Genomic DNA, 18,425 nt, shown 5'->3' with positions numbered 1-18,425 from the left:
GCTGTGATGTGAACATCTGTTCCTCTCCAACGTATCTTCCTTCCCCCTTAGGAAATGGCGGTGGGAGTCAGACAGTAAGTTTGAGACTGAAGATATATCCTCAGAGAGGAAAAGATCCTCCTTTCCCAGAACTCAGCAGTGCTCTAAGTTGCAGCATTAGCAGCACCGGGGCCAGGCTGACCCACAGGCAGCTAATTAATAGCAGTGATTTGTGGTCCAAGGCTTGAATGTCATACAGTAGGACACATGGCACGTCACTTCCGCCTTACGGACAGCAGTGCCTCCAACCCAGAGAGCTGGAGACCTGGCTCCAGTGCCCACATCATGAACCCACGACCAGCTTTGCACCAAATTGCATAGTCCCTGCCCAGCAGAAAGCGTGGGTAGGGTGGATAGGAAGAGTGAGAGAGGGTGACCAAAAAAAAAATCTGAGTCAGATAGGGATTTTTTGAAAACAGGCAGACCCAGGTGGGTGAATTCTGGGAGAGGATCTCTGATGGTCAATGGGAACCTTAGCTGGGCTGAGAGGGAAAGGGGGGGGTCACCCAATCCCAAATATGAAATGACTCCCCTTGAAAGTCACTGCATGTGTAAGCTGGAGCCCTTATCCCATAGGCTTGTAACAGAGTTTTCAGTGGGACACAGGAACTATTTTCAGGATGGGATGTTTCAGAGTCTATCTGGCTCCAAAGGCGGAATCGGTGTGTGATCCTCAGACACATTTTGTTCTTACTTTGCACCTCATATGTGAGGCCTTGTGGTATAGAAACTTCCAGAAAAGGGCTGGATGGCGGAAGGAAGCAAGAAAATGCAGCTTTTGTGCCTCTTGTCCTGTAAGCAGACAAACGTGTGGCCATCTGCAAGGTTTCTGGGCCACTGACCTTCTCATTGCTTAAGGGTCAAACATGTCTCAGTCTTGTTTGCGGAGAATGGATATAGTTTTTGGCTGTGTCTTGCTCTCCATGGGGAGCACATATCTTTAAAAAAGAGGAGAATAATGTTTTTGAAGTTGGGTCATAGATTTCAGTGTTCTGAAAAGCATGCTTGCTCTCCAAAGCTTATCAACCAGCAGCTTTTGAGAAAAAAAAGGGAATTTTGGTTCTCTAAGAAATTGGAAAGGAAATTTAGAAGAAGAAGAAAAGTGAATTCTCCCATTGCCCTATTTCAAACAAAACAAAAGCAGGACATGAGGTAAGCGCAATGAGGTAAGATAATAGAGATGGCAAAGCTGTTGTTAAAGCCCAGAATACAGCTGACCTCCCTATGAATCTGCAAAAATAAAGTCAGACTATTTTGGGGAAATCTCTTTTGGCCTGGCAGAGACACCTTTTGTTGAATGCTATGTGATATCAATGGCAGGTCACCAGATCTTGTCTCAGCTCTTGGGTTTGGGATCTCTCTAGAGAGAGAGGTACCAAAAATAATAAAAAAAAACCCAACTAGCAGTTACTGCTCCTGGTTTTAGGAGCAGAAGCAGAAATTGCTATGGCTCAATTATTTGGCTATGAAGCCCTTCAGGTAAGAGGTAGTTCTTCTCTTCCAGCTTCCTCCCATCCTGCCTCATCCTCTTAAAGTGACCAGGACTACAGCTAGTCAGGTAGCATCGTATCTGATGACAGGCTCTTCCCATGGTAGGACCAATTCCTTCCACCTCTAAATGTTGTATTGCCCCTTCTGCCCCATCATCCTCTTTATTTTTGTGTGTTCGTGTCTTGCTAGCCAAAGGCTCTGGTAGCTGCTCACCTCCGAGACAGTTTCTTTGGGATCGTGTAAGGAGCAAATATTGTTCCTGTTGTTTAGCATTCAGCAGAGCAGGGCTGAGGAAAAACTGGTGCTTTCCTAAGCATTCAAGGCTGGCTAGCTCCGAAGCGAGTGCTGTTGTCTGAAGCACCCGGATGAACGGGAAAGCAACAGTTTCCCACTCTTTGCCCTGACGGATCCTGCACACAAGGTACAAATGCTTTACTCTAATGAAATGTGAGTTGCCTACGACGTGACTGCTGTAGCAAGCAAAGCTGAACAAACGGACGGGTTCTTCTGAGATTTCCCAGCCACATCCAGCTTGCTCTTAAACCAGTTTCTAGGCTTTTTCCATCTCCTCACCCATTTTATGCATGTTCACCCTCTTCTTTTCCAGTAATCATAGAGCTACTGAGCTCTTCTGCAAAGGCATGTGGTGTCAGTAGGGTGCGTTCCTTAAAATTCAGGACCTCATTTAGCTCCGATTGCAGGTGTCTTGACACTGCTTTCTAAGTAATCCTTGGGAGTTTTCCTGAAACTTGTGGCATTTCCGTTGTAGCTTACTGGAGGACCTTCTAGATTAGGGTAGCTTCAATTTATATATGCTTAGGTGGCTCACAACAGTTGTGGCTGAAACTTTGAGAGGTTACTTTTCTTTTTAATCTTTGTGGAAAACATCTGGAAGTACCACATGAATGTTACTACTATAATAAATTTATAGCAAATATAATTCCTGTAGAGTGATAGAGATGAAGATAAACACTGGCCAAAGAGGTGATGAAAAAACCCAAACCTTGGATTTTTGACTTAAAGGTGCAAAACCATAAAACTGTCTATTTTCTGCCACATGCAAGTGCCAGGTGTCATCAGAGTGCATGTTCAAAACAATCTCAGCATTACTGAGCGGTTTGTGAACTTGCCTATATGACCCCAAATTGATGCCAGCAGAGCAAAGTGTGCTCTTATTTACCATGCGCGGAACGACCTTTCCAGATAAAACTTAGAACGAAAAGGACTGAGGCGTTCATGTTGGTTTAAACGTTTTAATGATATTGCAAAGTCCAGTTAATGCCCTTTGATTATTCTAGAATTACAAACTTACTTCACAGAATTTAATCCAGGTTATAATTTCCTTGTAATGGGTGATTAAGATGCCATTTTGACTTCATTTCATCTAAGCATATGTGATTGTCTTCCAGTAAATGGACGGTGTGATTTTTACTACACTTCATAGTGTTAAAACTCTATACAAATATTGTACTAAGCGTACAAAAATAAGTGCTTCATGCACACACTTTTTAATACTGTTTCTTGCCCTTTTCTTTGACATCTTTCTGAACTTATATAAATAGCTGAAAAAGCAGACTATAGTTACTGAATATTGAAAATGAGAAATGTTTTCTACCAACAGTAGTTTTTTGTTGTTGTTAAAAAAGAGAAGCATGGCTCTATTATTCATTGGCAGTATTTTGAAACATGACTTAAAACACAGAGATAGAAGAGAAAATACAGCTAGAATACCAATAACACTCTTGCAACCCTGCAACCAGGGTTGTCTTTTTTTAGTTTTTTTTTTCTTTTTTTTTTTGTGAATGAAGGTGTGCTGAATAGCAATGACAGAGGACAATAATACCTTTTGGATCACCTGAATGAGATGGTTTATAAATAGAAACAAACCTCCATTAGCAGCAGGTACAGAGGGTCTGAAGTATCTAGCTGGAGGTAATGCTCCGGATATCTTAAAGGGACGCTGTCCAAGGCAGTGACTGCGAATGATTCCTGTGCCTAACTTCGATTATAAGGTCATTTTCCTTAACTGATATTCCCGCCTGAGAGTGCTAATGAAATTTAATTGAAGAAACGGTTTGGGATTAGGCAAATTTTTGCAGGACCTCTCCGAAAGCCCAGCTCCACATGGGTACCTAAGCACCTGCTCTCTGGCAGCCACCCTGGCTTGTCTTGAAAGCCGGCAGCAAACTCAAAGCAATGCAAAAGAAATCAGCTACGCTTGTAGAAGGCTGCCCAGCCTTGGAGAGTGACACAGGTAAGCAACCTACTGCCACGCAAGCGAGGCAGGGGGGAAGACAGCTGAGGTAGTCCTTGGCGTACAAAAGGCCCCCGGTTTCTGCTGGGCTATAGTAATGCCAGCATGAGACACAAGAGAGCTCAAGCGGATCACAGAAAGCAAGGTACTAAAAATAAACAGCCAGGATAGTAAAAATGATAGCAGATACCTTGACAGCGTCCTTTTAAGTTTCTTGAACATGCTCTAGTTAAGGAACATGCGTACGCGCGTATGTCTAGGCAGAGAGCGAGCGAGAGATGCTACTACAAAGCTACAAAACATCTTCAACATAGGCGTCTAATAGTACCACAAACTATACAGCTTATATGGTTTTGTTCCATTCCTGCCAAGATCAAGTCAGCTGAAGTATGAGAGTACTTAGTTCCTACTGGTCAACCCCTTTTCATTGATTAGCACTTTTTTTAAAGCTTTAGGTACATCTGATTAAGCTCCACTTACAATAGCAAAACAGCTTTCACAGTGTCACATTATCTCATCTAGTTTAGGGCCAGATCTGTTCAAATCAATGGGCACCAACATCTAAACACTGAGGGGGAGCTGCTCTCGTGACATGCGGGGAAGATGCTTGTTTTTGCTCTGTGACAGAGGAAAATGTACACCTGGAATAACGTTGTGGAAGAACCAGAAGGGGATTCAGCTGTTCATCTTACAGGTTGTAAACTCTCCTGGCTAATAAATCTGAGGCGGTTTTCAGATCTAGACTGAACAGATGCCAGTTTTCTTAGAGTGCATGCTCTAGACAATTAAAACAAGTGCCCTGTAGTTACCAAAAACCGAATTCCTTCTCTGTCTGCTGGGCATGGTTACTCCTAGGTCAATCCGATAACTGAAATATAAGAATAATTCCCTGCTGCTGTTAAGCAAAGGACACTTTCAGTATCCCAAAAGAGTACGAACCCGACCCTGGCTACCAGAGGCCGGTGCTCTTCAGAACAGGAGGAACGTTTACTGCAGAGGCGCGTGCGTTACCCCGGGAAACTTTCATGAATGTAAAGATTGGCCACAATAAATAGTGTTTTTCTGGTCCTCAACCTTAATAGTCCTGAAGGTTTTCCTGTCTTTGACTGAAAATGCCATTGGACGGGAGGGGAGAATGCACCATTCTTCGCTGTTTTGCTACTTATAGCTACGGCCAGGAAGTAGCAAAGTAGGAGAGAAAACTCTGCTGAATGCCTGCCTTCTGCTTGAAAAATCGTATCTGCATTAAAGAGCATACAAATCAGGCTGTTAGGTTGGACTGACACATTTATGACTTTTTTCCTTGGCTGTGCTAGCATTAATTTAAAAAAAAAAAAATGAGGTGCCTAACTGAGCCTGAGCACGTCCCCGGAGCGCTTGTCACACGAGGTTTTCAAAGGCGGTAAAAGGCAAGCCAGCGATCTGTTCACCAAGGGCCAAAGGGGCAGCCTTAAATTTCTCTGTCTGGATAGAGATACAGGTGAACAGAGAGAGAGAGCGGAGAGTGCGGGATTGCTAGAAGCACCGCTTCCTTCCCAGGCTCTCAAATCACCACCTGAATGGGACTTATTCTGTTTTCAGTGTGGATTGTTGCTTGTAAACACACACACACAATGCTATATATACCTGAGAACCACTTATCTTCTGGGATAACATTCTACTTGTAGTCTGAAAGTCTGATTTTTACTGATTTTCTTAATTTTTCTTTTTGTCCCCCAACGTTCTGTTATGAAACTAACAAGCTAGAAGAATAAAACTCGGGCTAAAATCTAATTTTAGAAGACAGATTAGCTAAAAATCATGAGAATTTTCCTGCCTGTGCTTAATTTAAGGAAACTATTGATACAATACAGCATTAAAACGCCCCATAACCATCACTGCGTGTAGCTACTGCGAAGGCGGGGTAGGCTTCATACGCGGCATAAGTTGCTAAATCTTGTCCCATTGTCACTGCTTGTTTCAGCTGAGTGGCTGTGACTGTCGCGGCTGCATTAGCAATGGTGTATCCTGCAGGGGACCAGAGATACCAAAATGCGGGTTAATGAAAAGATGTTCAAAGGCCACCTGACAGTCAGTTTTCATTAGGAAGACTTGTTGTCAATGGGAATAATACAGGGAACAACGAATTTGCCAGTGGATACATGGAATTAATCTGTTCAGATTGAATTTTGGCATGTTTTTCCACCATGTTACAGGGAGTAAAATTAACTACTGCAGCTGGAAAATTAACGCATTTTCTCGTCTATTATTTGTTAAATATGTTACTTAAAGAAAAAAAAACCTTTGTTGAGCATTTTTCCTTAAGCTTTGATTATCTCTGAACTAAGAGGGTAGTGCTGGTTTTCTTTACACAATCTTCCACATAGGGCATGAGGAGGACAAGAAAATATAAGCAACATGGAGCAAAAGCTGAGCAGGTTTCAAAGGCGAGATGTTTGTGTAGATGGGGGACTATATGGCTCTGACACCCTGAACAGCAGAAGTATGTGCAATTCAGGGTAGCCACTTTAGAGAGGAGAGACATGCCTTCTGTGCAGGAAGGAGAAAATATTGAGGAGAAAATATTTAGTAAAATGGAATTTTTCCCATCAGTTTTTAATGGAAAAAATGTGGTTTCAACACTTCAAAATTTTCCATGGGAAAATGTTAGCTTTGCTGATTTGAAGTGAATCATTGGGAAAACAAACATCATTTTGGGCTGGTCTATCTGAAAACAGAATATAGATTAGCCCACTACATTTTGTTGTGAAAGAATCAAGAACTGAGAAGAGGAGGAGGAGGAGGAGGAGGAGGAGGAGGAGGAGGAGGAGGAGAAGCAGAAGAAGAAGAAGCAGAAGAAGAAGAAGCAGAAGAAGAAGAAGCAGAAGAAGCAGAAGAAGCAGAAGAAGAAGAAGCAGAAGCAGAAGAAGAAGCAGAAGAACAAGAAGAAGAACAAGAAGAAGAACAAGAAGAAGAAGAACAAGAACTGGGGTACCTATCATCTTCGCTGGACCAAGCTTGACATCTGCCAGGTCCAACATTGCTGACTGGCCAGCCAGGTGGCCAAACATTTGAACTGATTCAAAATCAGTCAGATCCGGGTGCCTCTCTCGGGGACATAGAGGCATAGAGGCATATGGGTAACATAGAAAGCATATTGCCTCATTGAAGTTGTTACCATAGGGGAAAATATGAGAAATTTGCTATAACTTGATTATGATCACTCAGAGTAAAATAGCTTCGTCACTTCAGTGAATTAAGATGCACCCTTTTAAATTGGAATTGAGAAATTCATCATTTAAAGTATAGTATTTGGCAACATCATAACAGAAATGAGCTGTTGCCTGCTAATGGCCTGAGATGTGCTGGGTCTCAGCTAGTGTTGACCAAAGACCAGGGCATGCTGCAGGCAGAACTTTAATGTATGGCTATTATTTGTTGAAATGCCAAGACAAATAAATAAGGGTGGATGAAAGAAAAAGGAGAGATTATAATTAAGCAATAAGTGGGGGCTGGATTCAATAATGTCTCCATTTGGTTTCCATGCTGCGGAAGCTAACACAAACCCAGACAAATTGATTTTTCTGTGGCTTTTGCGGACTTCTGTGGCAGGAAGCCGGATAGATTTTTTTTTTTTTTTCAAATCCATCCCTGAGACACTCCAAACAATTCAGTAGTACTGACTAATGCATTCCTCATGTGCAGTTTGGCATAAGTTTTTCCCTCTACATCAGGATAACCGTCATGCCGGAGAGCACAGTAAATGTAATGCCTACCTACTGAATTCCTGCTCCCGGCTTGTTTTCCATAATTTCTCTAGCTCTTTTGGGTAGCTTCAGGAGCTGTTTTTGGCTATGACCTCTCAACTTGGAAATATAAGCCTTCCAGTGGGGGTGGGAGAGAACTTGGATCAGAACCTGAATGTCATAGTTGTGTCATTTGTCTGGCGGGTGAAATCAAAAGTGTTGATAGAAAAGGGCCTGGGGATGCCGAGGGATGGCAAGGTGACCATGAGCTCGTGGTGAGGAAGATCTACACCATCCTAGGCTGTGCTGGCCGGAGTGCAACCAGCAGGTTGAGGGACAGGGTTATTCCCTCTGCTTGGCACTAGGAAGCCCACATCTGGATCCAGTGTCCACTTTGGGGCCCCCCACTACAAGAGGCATCTACAAACTGGAGGGAGTCTAGGGCAGGAGCATCCCTGGTGCATCTCCCATTGCCAAGCAGTGGGAGATCTCCATCCTTGGTGATTGCCAGGCTCTCCTGGACACAGCCTTGAGCAAGCTGCTGTAGGTGCAACGTTGGCCCTGCTGTGCGCTGGGGTCAGACTGGAGACCCTCATCCGAGGGTGCCTCCAGCCTGCTATTCTATAAGTACACCATAATTTGGGGAGTCCTGATGCGCTGATAAATTGTTACTATATGGACAGTAAAGATGCCACACACACAAGTAGTATCAGCCCAAGGTAAAGACATGCAGAGAAGCACAGCCAGGTGCTGCAGTGAACATAAACTGGTGAATTCTTAGACACACACAAGAAAGGACTTTGGGAAAACAAAATACCAGGAGACCATTGCTATACAGACCTTCACATACCTGGAAAAGCAGGTGCTGCGGGAGGCACCTCTGTTCCTTCTGTGGGAATCCCCAGCGTCTGAAGGGTGTATTCTGCTGCGTAGGTTTTGGCTTCATCAATATATGCACTGAGCTTGGGAGGTGTGAAGGGATGTCTGTGGATAAAAGAAAATAGTAGCTTGTTTTCTTTTTTTTTTTTCCTCCAGGACCTTCCTGCAAGTTATTTCCATCCAGGACGTTGGATTAAATATTCTAGCCATGTCAGCCTTTGCATGTAGTCTGTATGGTTGGTACGATGCCACACACCAAATGGAAGCACGAGTTAACTGTGTGGATGGATTAACAAAAATATTCTCCTCATAGCAGTCCAGCTTGCTCGCTGAGTTTATCAGCCCTGGCCCTCGTTTTGGACAAAACATCCTTTCAGAGCATGCTGCCAAATATTGCCATACTCCAAACTGCTTTTTCAGTCCAGAGAAAGCCTGCTGGAGTCTGGGTCTTTTGATAAAGTACATAGCAAACAGTATTTTAGATCGGAAGTGTTTAGGATCATATTTGGATCTGAAATATAAGCATGTGCCTATGAGCTGCTTTCTTCTTCCTAAAAGAACTAGTGTATATTTTGCTTGCCTACTGAAAAAATCCCCTTTGCCTGCTTGTTTCTGATTTTATGTAGATTTTTGGACCACCAGCGAAAGCGCGCAAAGCATGGCAGGCCTTGCTATCGGTCATCTTTAGTTTATGGCTGTTCTTCTCCCTGATGTCCAAAATAACTGCAAATAGACGCCTGCGTGGTTGTATTTTCAGAGAGATGCTAGATAAAATGACCTTTAAAAAAATTCCTAAAACCCACAAAAAAAATCCCAACAGTTACGTACATGGCAGGGTTCTGGCTAGCAAGGGCAGGAATCGTGATTTTATATAGGAACAGCTGTCTTTGATCTTGGCCAATTGCAGAATGAAGCTGGTAAACAGGCTGTCCCCAATTATTTTTCTGGCAGATTTCTTCTAAGATCTAGAAGGGAAAAAGGGATTTGCTTTGGTTAATTGCCGCACAGTCGCGTTCTCGCCCAGCTCCAGCCCTCTGCACTGTTAAGCTTCATTCCCTCCAGAGGGTTTTCAGAGGTATATTGGTAGCTTCCTAGCTTAAGCTAAGCCAAAAACAAATGGAGGACCCGGTAATTTGGTCCACTCTGAAATACAAGATTCATCTAGATGTCTTATACCTTAAAAACATCATTCACTGCCTGAAGGTTATTATTACCCTGTTAAATCTGATGCTTTTGTCCGTTTTGTCAATTAGCTGTTTTGTTCGGCTACCAGCATGATTTTCTTTGAATTCTCATCAGTAACTCTATGCACTACTTTTTAACAGTGTTAAAGCACCAATGGTTGCATTCGTCTTCTCTTCTCTGATGCCTCTCTGGCTTAGTGGGATAGAGTGTATGAACTGTCCGAACAGTCTTAAAAAAAGGCTGTGTTTCTCTCCAATTAATTATACAGGCTTCCATAGGCTATTTTTGCTTCTAGTTTGAAAGAGAAATGCTGAACCATTTTGCCCTCTACCTAAGAACGGCTTATTCAATGTTAATTGGGAAACATTGTCCAGAAATGCTTTTGCTTCATCTTCCTTTTTTAACCCACTGGGTAGCTGGTGTCCCAGACGGACTTGAATGTAGCTCAACGTTCCCATACCTCCCTAGTAGCAATGCTCAAACCAGCTATTTTTCTAAGTAACTCAGCCAAACTTGCCATTCAGTTGAGAAGTCATTGGGTTTCTCCAAATGTTTTTCAGTGCCATAATGACTGACTTTGCAATGTCCGACCGCAAAGTCGGACAAAAGGCAGAAAAATTCTGGCTATCTATCTGCTGAAACTGAAACAGCCCAGAGCAACCTGCTGTCGCTGCGATGTTGGCCCTGCTCTAAGCAGGAGCTCAGACCAGAGACCTCAAAGGGTGCTTCCATCCTGAATCCTTCTGTGATCTACTTTACTCAAACTTTTGCAAATGCTGGTTTTAATTTTTAAATTATGTCTGCTCAAAAACTCCAATTTAAGCTTATCGCTTCATAGAGCACGTAAATGAGTTCATTAGATTTCTTGAATATGGCAACATTTGCCCCCTGCTGTTCCAGCTGCATGATAAGGAGGTTGATTTAAAACATTACATCAACATTTAAATCTTCAATAAGACAGGTCTATTTATTAGCATTGAGCATCCTGGCTGGGCAATGGGAACGAAATTGGGACGGGTCGTTCAAAGATGCTGTTGAAATGGTCCCAATTTAGTGGACAGAAGAGGCTGACCAAGTCATCAGATGTTAAGCAGGCTGTCACGTTAACGAGGCTGTCACGTTAACGAGGCTGTCATGTCAATGAGGCTGTCTCTTTTGCAGCCAGGCAGATGGTACTGTGAACCAGGCTGTAGCTGTTTGAGACAGGTGGACGTTGGACTGCTAGGAAAGTTGCATGATCCCTCGTTTGGGGCAAGCAGGAGGTTTCATATGTTTTATACTCTCATATAATCCCACAAATCATTTCTAGAGAGTGGGAAAACAAAAAAAAAGCTGAATTTCACCTGCCCTAGGCAGCTGCAGCATCAGCATTTCACCCCTCAGGTGTGCTGCTAAAATAGAATAAAGGGTTTGTGAAGCTTTGCAGGGGAAGAAAAAGGTAAATTTCCAGTTTTTAGGGGTAGGGAGGGAAAAGAGGATGTTTTACAAAAACATTTGGCAATCCAGATACTATGGCAATTTCAATATTAATGTACAGAGATGTAATTCAAAGTGCTGGATGAAGTTAATTTCTAATGTTGCTTTGGATGACTCAAGGGGGAGTCATCCAAAAAACTTGGGGAATTTCTTCTGGGTTTGTTCTGTTAAGGCCTCAGTTATCTATCTGGATCCATCACATATGGGCAAACACAGCAAAAGCTTCATTGCGCAATCAGAGTTTCTGCATTCACACGGATTGTACAGTTAATCAGTAATTTTAAGACACATTTCTCTGATTTTGATTCTTAGCGTTGCTGTTTCATGAGAAGTTACAGTACCTGTGCAATTCCGCTTTCCTACCCGGCATGAGGCTTGCATTGAAATCACAGGAGTCAGCGAGAGGTGATACGCTCAGATCTGAGGAGATCATTTATTCCACGTTTTTGTCTTTATTTGTGCTGCGTTGGAGTGAATGTGTGGAAGCAGCAAAGCTCTGTGCAATACCATGACAGGCTGCGACTTGGAAAATGGGTGATTTTTTTTTCCAGCAAAACCACTATTGATGTGCATTTGTTCCTCAGTGAAGACCTAAACGATGCATCCTATTTATCAAATGCATTTTGGGTGAGAATTTCTTTACTCCAAAATGCTCTTAAGGACGAATCGTTGCAGTTAGAAGGACTTCATCTCATGCCTGTGGATATCTATGGACACTCTCCCTTGCGAGAGAGTGGACACAGGCTGTTCTCCAGCCAGACAGGTGGGTATTTTAAGATGCAACTACCAGTCTTTTTTTTTTTTTCCCACATCACGCAAGATTTATGAATGGATATATTCATCAGCGTCAAATTCAAACAGAGGCTGTTTTCATGCAAGCGTTCTGGGAGAAGACAAAGTGTGGCCAGCATATTTAGTCTATCCTTCATGAACGTACCTGAGGCGCAAGCTTGATCCCTTGGGGTTTTAAAGTGACATGGTTCATCGGCGTGAGCTCCATTCCTGGCAAGAGGTCGTAGAGTTTATCCTCTCCCCTCTTTTCTCCTTTGACCTGGTATCCGCGCCCCAGGCCTGTGTAAGCCAGGTAGCCGCGACCTCCTAGTCCTCTAACTCCCGCAGCCCCTACAGGTACATTCATGTAAATTTCTAGGAATGTAAGAAGGCATTAAACTGAATCAAATCACCGGAAAAATTACCCTGATTCTCGCTGTAATGGAAAAGTTAGCCCCACTCACTGATTTTGGGAAGAAGATGGGCAGGAGGGCCAGCAGGCTCAAGGCCGCGACGCTTGCAGGCTCTGCTGGGTGCCGGAAAGGGGATTTCCCGGGGGGAATTTCCTGCATGTCCCTTTGGAGGAAAGTCCGATTTGTGAGCGTGGTGTGCAATTCCCTGCTGCACAGATGGTTTTCCTTAGAAAACCCTCTACAAGTTGCAAGAGGTGGTAAATCAGGGAATTACAGCCGGGTGCAGCAGTGGACTGCAAGATGAAGCTTCGCCTCCTACTATATCACTTCTGGCTTTAGTCCCGGCAATGCTGTTCTGGAATGAGCCAGACTCGGCATTGTCACGTTTGGGCTCGAATACTTTGATTTGTGAAGTTAGGGGGGAAGCCCTGCTTCTTTCTTACCCAATTTCCATCTTCTCTGTTCTGCTCAGTCAAGATGAGGCATAACTTTCCATTTAGTTCATGCACAAATCACTTTTGATTTCACGACACCTTTCTAACCGGATTTGCAGTCAAAAGGCAGAAAGGGGACAACTGATATTATAATGATTCCTACCCAATGGCGTAATTTCAGTTTCCTGAGGAGCTCAGAGTTTATACTTATGAGACCCCCCACCCCCGCCATGTGAACCAAGGTCATTTTTTTCACTTTATGCTTCCATTTTAATTTTCAGGAGCACCTCTTGTAGTTTGAGGAGACTGTGAAGCAAGAGAGGGCTGGTGGTTTATCACATCTGCAGCTTTCCCAGTGTAACCATAACGTGAACTAACCTCATCCATGCCTACAAAAACATGGGGGAAAAAAAGGCAAATTTCTGCTCTCCAGTTCCCTTCCTTCATTGGGAAGGAGTAAAAATTGGCTGGGACAGTCCTTGTCAACCCTCCTGGCGTGCAAGACAGGATCCCCAGTCTGTTGTGGGACCTGACCGCGGGCTGGGGACACAAGCTGACTTTGCAACAGGTGTCACCTTTGGAAGGAAGCTCGGGGACAGATTGCTTTTTGCTAGTCCCCAGATTTACTTCTACACAGATTTAACTGGGAGGAACTTGAGTGTGGGGATATGATTTGGTCGCAGGTGCAGTCACCCAGGGTCAAGGGCAGAGTCTCAATAACTTCCAGAAAGACTGCATATTTTTTATAGATTGCTTATTATTAGATTATTTGTCAAAAAGGAGTCCATCTCCCAGAGCACACAATCAATTTCTTGATTTCAGTTCTGGTTCCCAGTTACCAGGCCCTGCAGCAGGAGCTAGGGCTGTTTAGAGACAGCTGCAAAGGTGACCTTCCTGTGAAACGCCATGATTTTGGGCTCAGAAAACACTGGTAAAACTTGCTCTACAGGCTTTACAGTTAAGAAGAAACACAGCTGAGGGCTGTGCTGGTGGCTGGTTGAGGGATTTGACTCCGAAAGGGGAACAAAATTGTTTTATTTGTTTTCCCTGTTGGGTCAAAACCAGGAGGATTCCTGCTTTATTTACCCTGGAGGGACGGTGATTTGAAAGCTGTTTCGAGGCGGCCATCCAGCTTGCTCCAGGGGTATGGTCATGTTTTCATGCCCTGCTTAGTGTGCTGGAAGACCACTGTGCTTTTGGTAAGGGCAGATGCTAAAAACTGTGTTTTCTGTCCCTCTGTTAAAAGGATCCAGAGTTCAGGGCAATGACGACCAACAGTAAGTTGGACGGTATGCCAGGGCCTTCACTGTTGACTTGAGATCGTGGTGGCTGGAGGTGTGGGAAGCAGCTCTCGTGAGCTGAAAAGCATGGGAGCACAGGCAAGCTCTTGTATTTTCCAGTGATAGATACCGGAAGGGGCACTAAGGGCTGCTGGTCTTTGATGATAGGAACATGAGATGAGGTTTGCATGACTTCCCCCATCTCTAAGAAAATATGAGAAAATGAAGTTTACAGTCACCCTCTGAGGGAAACGTGCCTCAACATGTCCAGACATCATCAGAAGAGGTGCCTGATGGTGTCATGCCCCAATTGCTAGTTTTTGATAAAGCATTAGTACCAGCTGCAATGTTATGAGTGGATACACTGATAAAAACAAGAGAGAGAGTGCACATATGTTTGCCCTCAAAACAAGCTAGGAAGCAGTCCTCTAAAACCTGGGAGTTATATTTTGACAGGTTTCAGTATTGCCATGACTGGAGTTACCTCGGACAGATGGAGGTCGGATAATGCTCCTGTTGCTCAGCCCCTTGGTGGCCGGGAAATGAAGGTTAGGGATAGCTGCGTAGGCCTGGGGTGCGTAGAAGACGGGAGCGCCGAGGTAGGCCGTGGCGGGATCGTACACGTGTCCAAACGCATAGGTGTATTCTCCTTGCAACATGGTACCTCTTCCCCCCGTGCCCCGGGTGTATCTGACGTAACTGTCTTTGTCGACGGGTTTGGCTAACGTCACTTCGATAGGGGAACCATCCAGCACCTTCACACCAGGATGTCGGGGAAAGAAGGCGAGAGAGGCACAAACATAAGGAAATCTCCCCAAAAGCATGAGTATTATCCTGCCTAGGGAAGCAGCTTCCCTTCATGGTTTTCTAACCAAACCGGTTAGTTGAAAGATTGAGAAAACTACCCCCAAAAAGGCCAAAATCTCCATTCCACAGGTGGAAAAATACAGTGGCTGGGTGAAGGTGTAACATGCTGAAAGCATTCAGCCCTGAAACCAGCCAGGGAGAGCCTAGTTAACCTAGTTGCTACAGCTGTGAAGTCTTTAGAAAGACTTCACTTCCCTACAAAGTAGCATATAAACCTACGAGATTATATGTACTCCTATATCGAATAGCAGTAACACTAAGAATAGGAACAGGGTTAACACCTCTTTGGGGAAAGCTCTTGCATTGCAGCACCGTGAATTATGTACAGTGTGAGAAACACTAAATACAGCAATCTCCTTGCAAATCTGCATCTGAATTTGGAGCAGATGTTTTGGGTTGACCTTGTTTGTCCCTGTTTACCATTCACATGCTTCCCTGTAAATGTTTTTGTTGGCAGACATGATACAAGTATGTGAGCACGAGCCAAGAGAACTCATAGGCCCATGTTTTCTATTCCTCATTTCGGCATTGTTCTTTTTCTTTTTGAGCAGTGAACTACGGTCTGATTTGGGCAAACATTTAGCATGAAGGCAAGCAGCAGGAAGCCAAAAGGAACAGTTTGTGCACTAGCTGAAAACTGAATTCAGGAATATAAAAGCAGCCTGCAAACAGAGAATAGGGCCATCACCTTCAGGATGTTCTTGTAATTAATAAGCCCCACTGCTTTAGTTTAGTAATGTGTTGCATACAGGCCCTACGAATTAGCGTTTACGCCATCTTTACCTTCCCGTTCAAGGCTTTCATAGCTTCAACCGCATCTTCTCTTTTATTAAAGTGCACGAAGGCGTAGTCTCTAATTTTCTTTACTCTCTCCACTGCACCTACAGGAAAGGTTGGAATATTGGTTTTGAAATCTGGCAAAACACTGTTCTGAATGAGCAACTGTGTTGTGCTGTAAGCCTTAGAGAGCAAAGGGCAAAAGGCAGGGGGACAGTGCCCTCTCACCTCTCAAGATGCATGCATCATGGGAGGGGAAATACAATGGCTACAGGATTTCAGGCAAGGCCAGAAGTGTTTAGGGGCAGAAACCAGTGAGTTTCCCATTACTTGTCACAAATGCTCTGTTTGAGGCCACCTATGAAGGAGCTTTGTTCTCATGTCTCCCTTCTGTGATGAATCATCAAAACCTGGAAGACTGAGCAGGACATCCAACAGCTCAGGATTTGGTTAGCCTACAGATAAAGTCATCAGGTGATCTGCATCTTCTTGGCTTCCTGCAGTCCACAGCTGATGCATGGTGAACTCTATTAGGAGGCAGCTTCAGGAAGGCTAATACTTCTGCTATAAAACAGAGGCTGTTCTTTTAACCATCAATGCAGGATCTTCAGCAAGGACAAATGCAAAGTCCTTCCCCAGCACAGAGCAGCCTCATGCACAGGGACAGGCTGGGACTGACTGGGCGAGCTGGGAGTCCTCAGCCCAACACGCTGGCCAGGAATCTACAGGGTGCCCTTGCAGCAAGGAAAGCCAACCCCCTGTGGGGCTAGGGTAGCAAGAGCACAGCCAACAAGCCCAGAGAGGGGGTCATTCCCTCTGCTTGGCGTGGGTGATGCCACGTATATATATATATATACTGTGACAAGTTTTGGGTCCCCGCTACAACAGAGGCATTTACAGACTGGAATGAGTCCAGTGCAGATCCATGGTGATGGTCAGGCTGGAGGCCAGGGCATAGAAGGAGAGGCTGCGGGAGCTGGGCTTGTTCAACTGGGAGGCAAAAAAGGTGAGGGGGGATCCAGCTGCATCTTCCACTGTCAAAGAGGTTACAGAGATGATGGGACCAGACTCTACTCAGAGGGGCACAGCAAAAGCACCAGAGCCTGTGGTACAAGCTGCAGCATGAGGAAATCCCAGCTGGCCATGAGGAAACAACAGTCCTTCCTCGTGCAAGTGGTGCCGCTCTGGGACAGTCCGTGTAGTGGGGGATCTCCATCCTTGAGGACTGTCCAGATTCTCCTGGATGTGGCCCTGAGCAACCTGCTGTAGCTGCGACATTAGCCCTGCTGTGAGCTGGGGTCGGATCGGAGATCCCAGCAGTGCTTCCAACCTGAATCTGTTTACAACTTTATAATTGCCTATAGTAACTCAGATGTAAATGTCTTATTGTTCTTCTTTTTTACATCCATCCTCTACAGCTTTGCGCTCTCCTTGTCAGCTTCTCTTCTGCTTCTTGGAATTGAGACACTTAGTGCCAATATAAACAAGTGAATTTGGCTCCAAAATGACCACACGAGCTCCTATTCCCTGTGGTCACAGCTTTTAGACCCCGACCTTTATTTTCTTCTCTAATATTTCTTCTTTCCCGCTCCGGTTCATTGGGAAATGCATTGTTAACTAGCCCAGCCAACGAGACTTCTAACATCTTCAGATGCATCGCTTAAGAATATGGCTAATGCATGCTGAATTACTCTTTTGCTGGCTTCTCCCCTTTACAGCTGAACAGGCAAGCTGTCCTATCCTGCAAAAAGTGCTTACTTAAGGAACTGTAGAAGAAAAAATACTTCTACGGAGTTAAGAGGGAGTCATTAGGAGCTCCAGTGTGGTGAAGGACGTTTATCTCAGACTATAATCCAAACAGCCTGCACATGCTTAAAATGGCACTGAAATGGTAAGTAGCACTTTGTTTCCTAGTGGGAGGAGACGGTGATTTTCTAAGCCCAAAGTTATGGGAGTTACATACTGATCTCTTGTTTACAAGTCAAGGCTTTAATGAACTCTCCGTGTCTTGAAAATCCCCCTTCTGTCTTCCTGAGAGCACTCTGTATTATTGATTCTTGCGCAAGCCTAAATCTTGCTCCCTCCCATTTGTGCCCCTGTTAGAACGAAGCAATGTAGCAAGGGCTCTTAGGTCATCTCCACGGAGAAACTGGTAGTGCGACATTATTGGGGAATATTGTCCTCCTTTGATACTTTTGGAGAGCACAACCTTCCTGCTATCGGAGCAGAGCACACACTGGCTTTAATTACAGGAGATATCTTTTATAGACTTGCCATTTTTGGTGCTCTCTTTCAGCATCGTCCTGCTTCAGCAGCAATGTCTGGGGCTGATTTAAATAAATGGACATTGCCAAGGACGAGGATTATACCAAGATCTCCAGGGAACAAGGGCAGTGTTTGTTACTGACAGAAGTGATACGTGAGTCTACAGACGTCATCTGAGGAGGGGATAAGCAGTATCAAATTTGCCACCAGCTCTTTTAGAGCATGACACTTATTGTACTATAGTTTGACTTGGGATGCATAAAGAGCATTCCTACACGTGCCTTGTACGGAGACTCTGGTGACGGGAGAACCCTTGTGCAGTTGCTCCGTAACGGATACCTCTAGGTTTTAAATCTTATTTGGATCATTTTTTATGGAATGATTTGTTATTGCCAAAACAGTTTCTAAATTCACTGGATCAAATGTATACTTGAGGCAAGTGTCATTGAAATACAGCACCAAGAACAATGCAGATGGATAATCAAGGGAGGACATGAATCATTTTGGATCTTTGCCGACATTTTTGATTGTAATCTGACTATAATTTAAATTGCCTTTGTTCTCCCAAA

The 18,425-nt window shown here is 44.2% G+C and overlaps 1 protein-coding gene across 7 annotated transcripts in view; it reads right to left on the bottom strand.

The window, feature by feature from the left end:
* Window positions 1-2,769: 2,769 nt before the first annotated feature.
* Window positions 2,770-18,425, bottom strand: part of A1CF (APOBEC1 complementation factor) — a 35,734-nt gene continuing 20,078 nt past the window's right edge. For 3 of the 7 annotated variants that reach the window (XM_068951056.1, XM_068951059.1, XM_068951060.1), the window contains 6 exons: window positions 15,598-15,695; window positions 14,432-14,702; window positions 11,987-12,171; window positions 9,217-9,353; window positions 8,360-8,493; window positions 2,770-5,791 (listed from right to left, as the gene is read on the bottom strand). In XM_068951056.1, the coding sequence (XP_068807157.1) occupies window positions 5,640-5,791; window positions 8,360-8,493; window positions 9,217-9,353; window positions 11,987-12,171; window positions 14,432-14,702; window positions 15,598-15,695 (977 nt within the window). In that variant the 3' untranslated portion in view covers window positions 2,770-5,639. Of the gene's footprint in view, window positions 5,792-8,359; window positions 8,494-9,216; window positions 9,354-11,986; window positions 12,196-14,431; window positions 14,703-15,597; window positions 15,696-18,425 lie in introns of all 7 variants that reach the window. The other 4 variants (XM_068951055.1, XM_068951058.1, XM_009675116.2 and 1 more) reach the window with 2 other exon arrangements.

This window comes from Struthio camelus, chromosome 7, assembly GCF_040807025.1.
Source record: "Struthio camelus isolate bStrCam1 chromosome 7, bStrCam1.hap1, whole genome shotgun sequence".
In the NCBI taxonomy this organism is placed as follows: Eukaryota; Metazoa; Chordata; class Aves; order Struthioniformes; family Struthionidae; genus Struthio; species Struthio camelus.
This window is presented reverse-complemented; position numbering and strand designations above follow the sequence as displayed.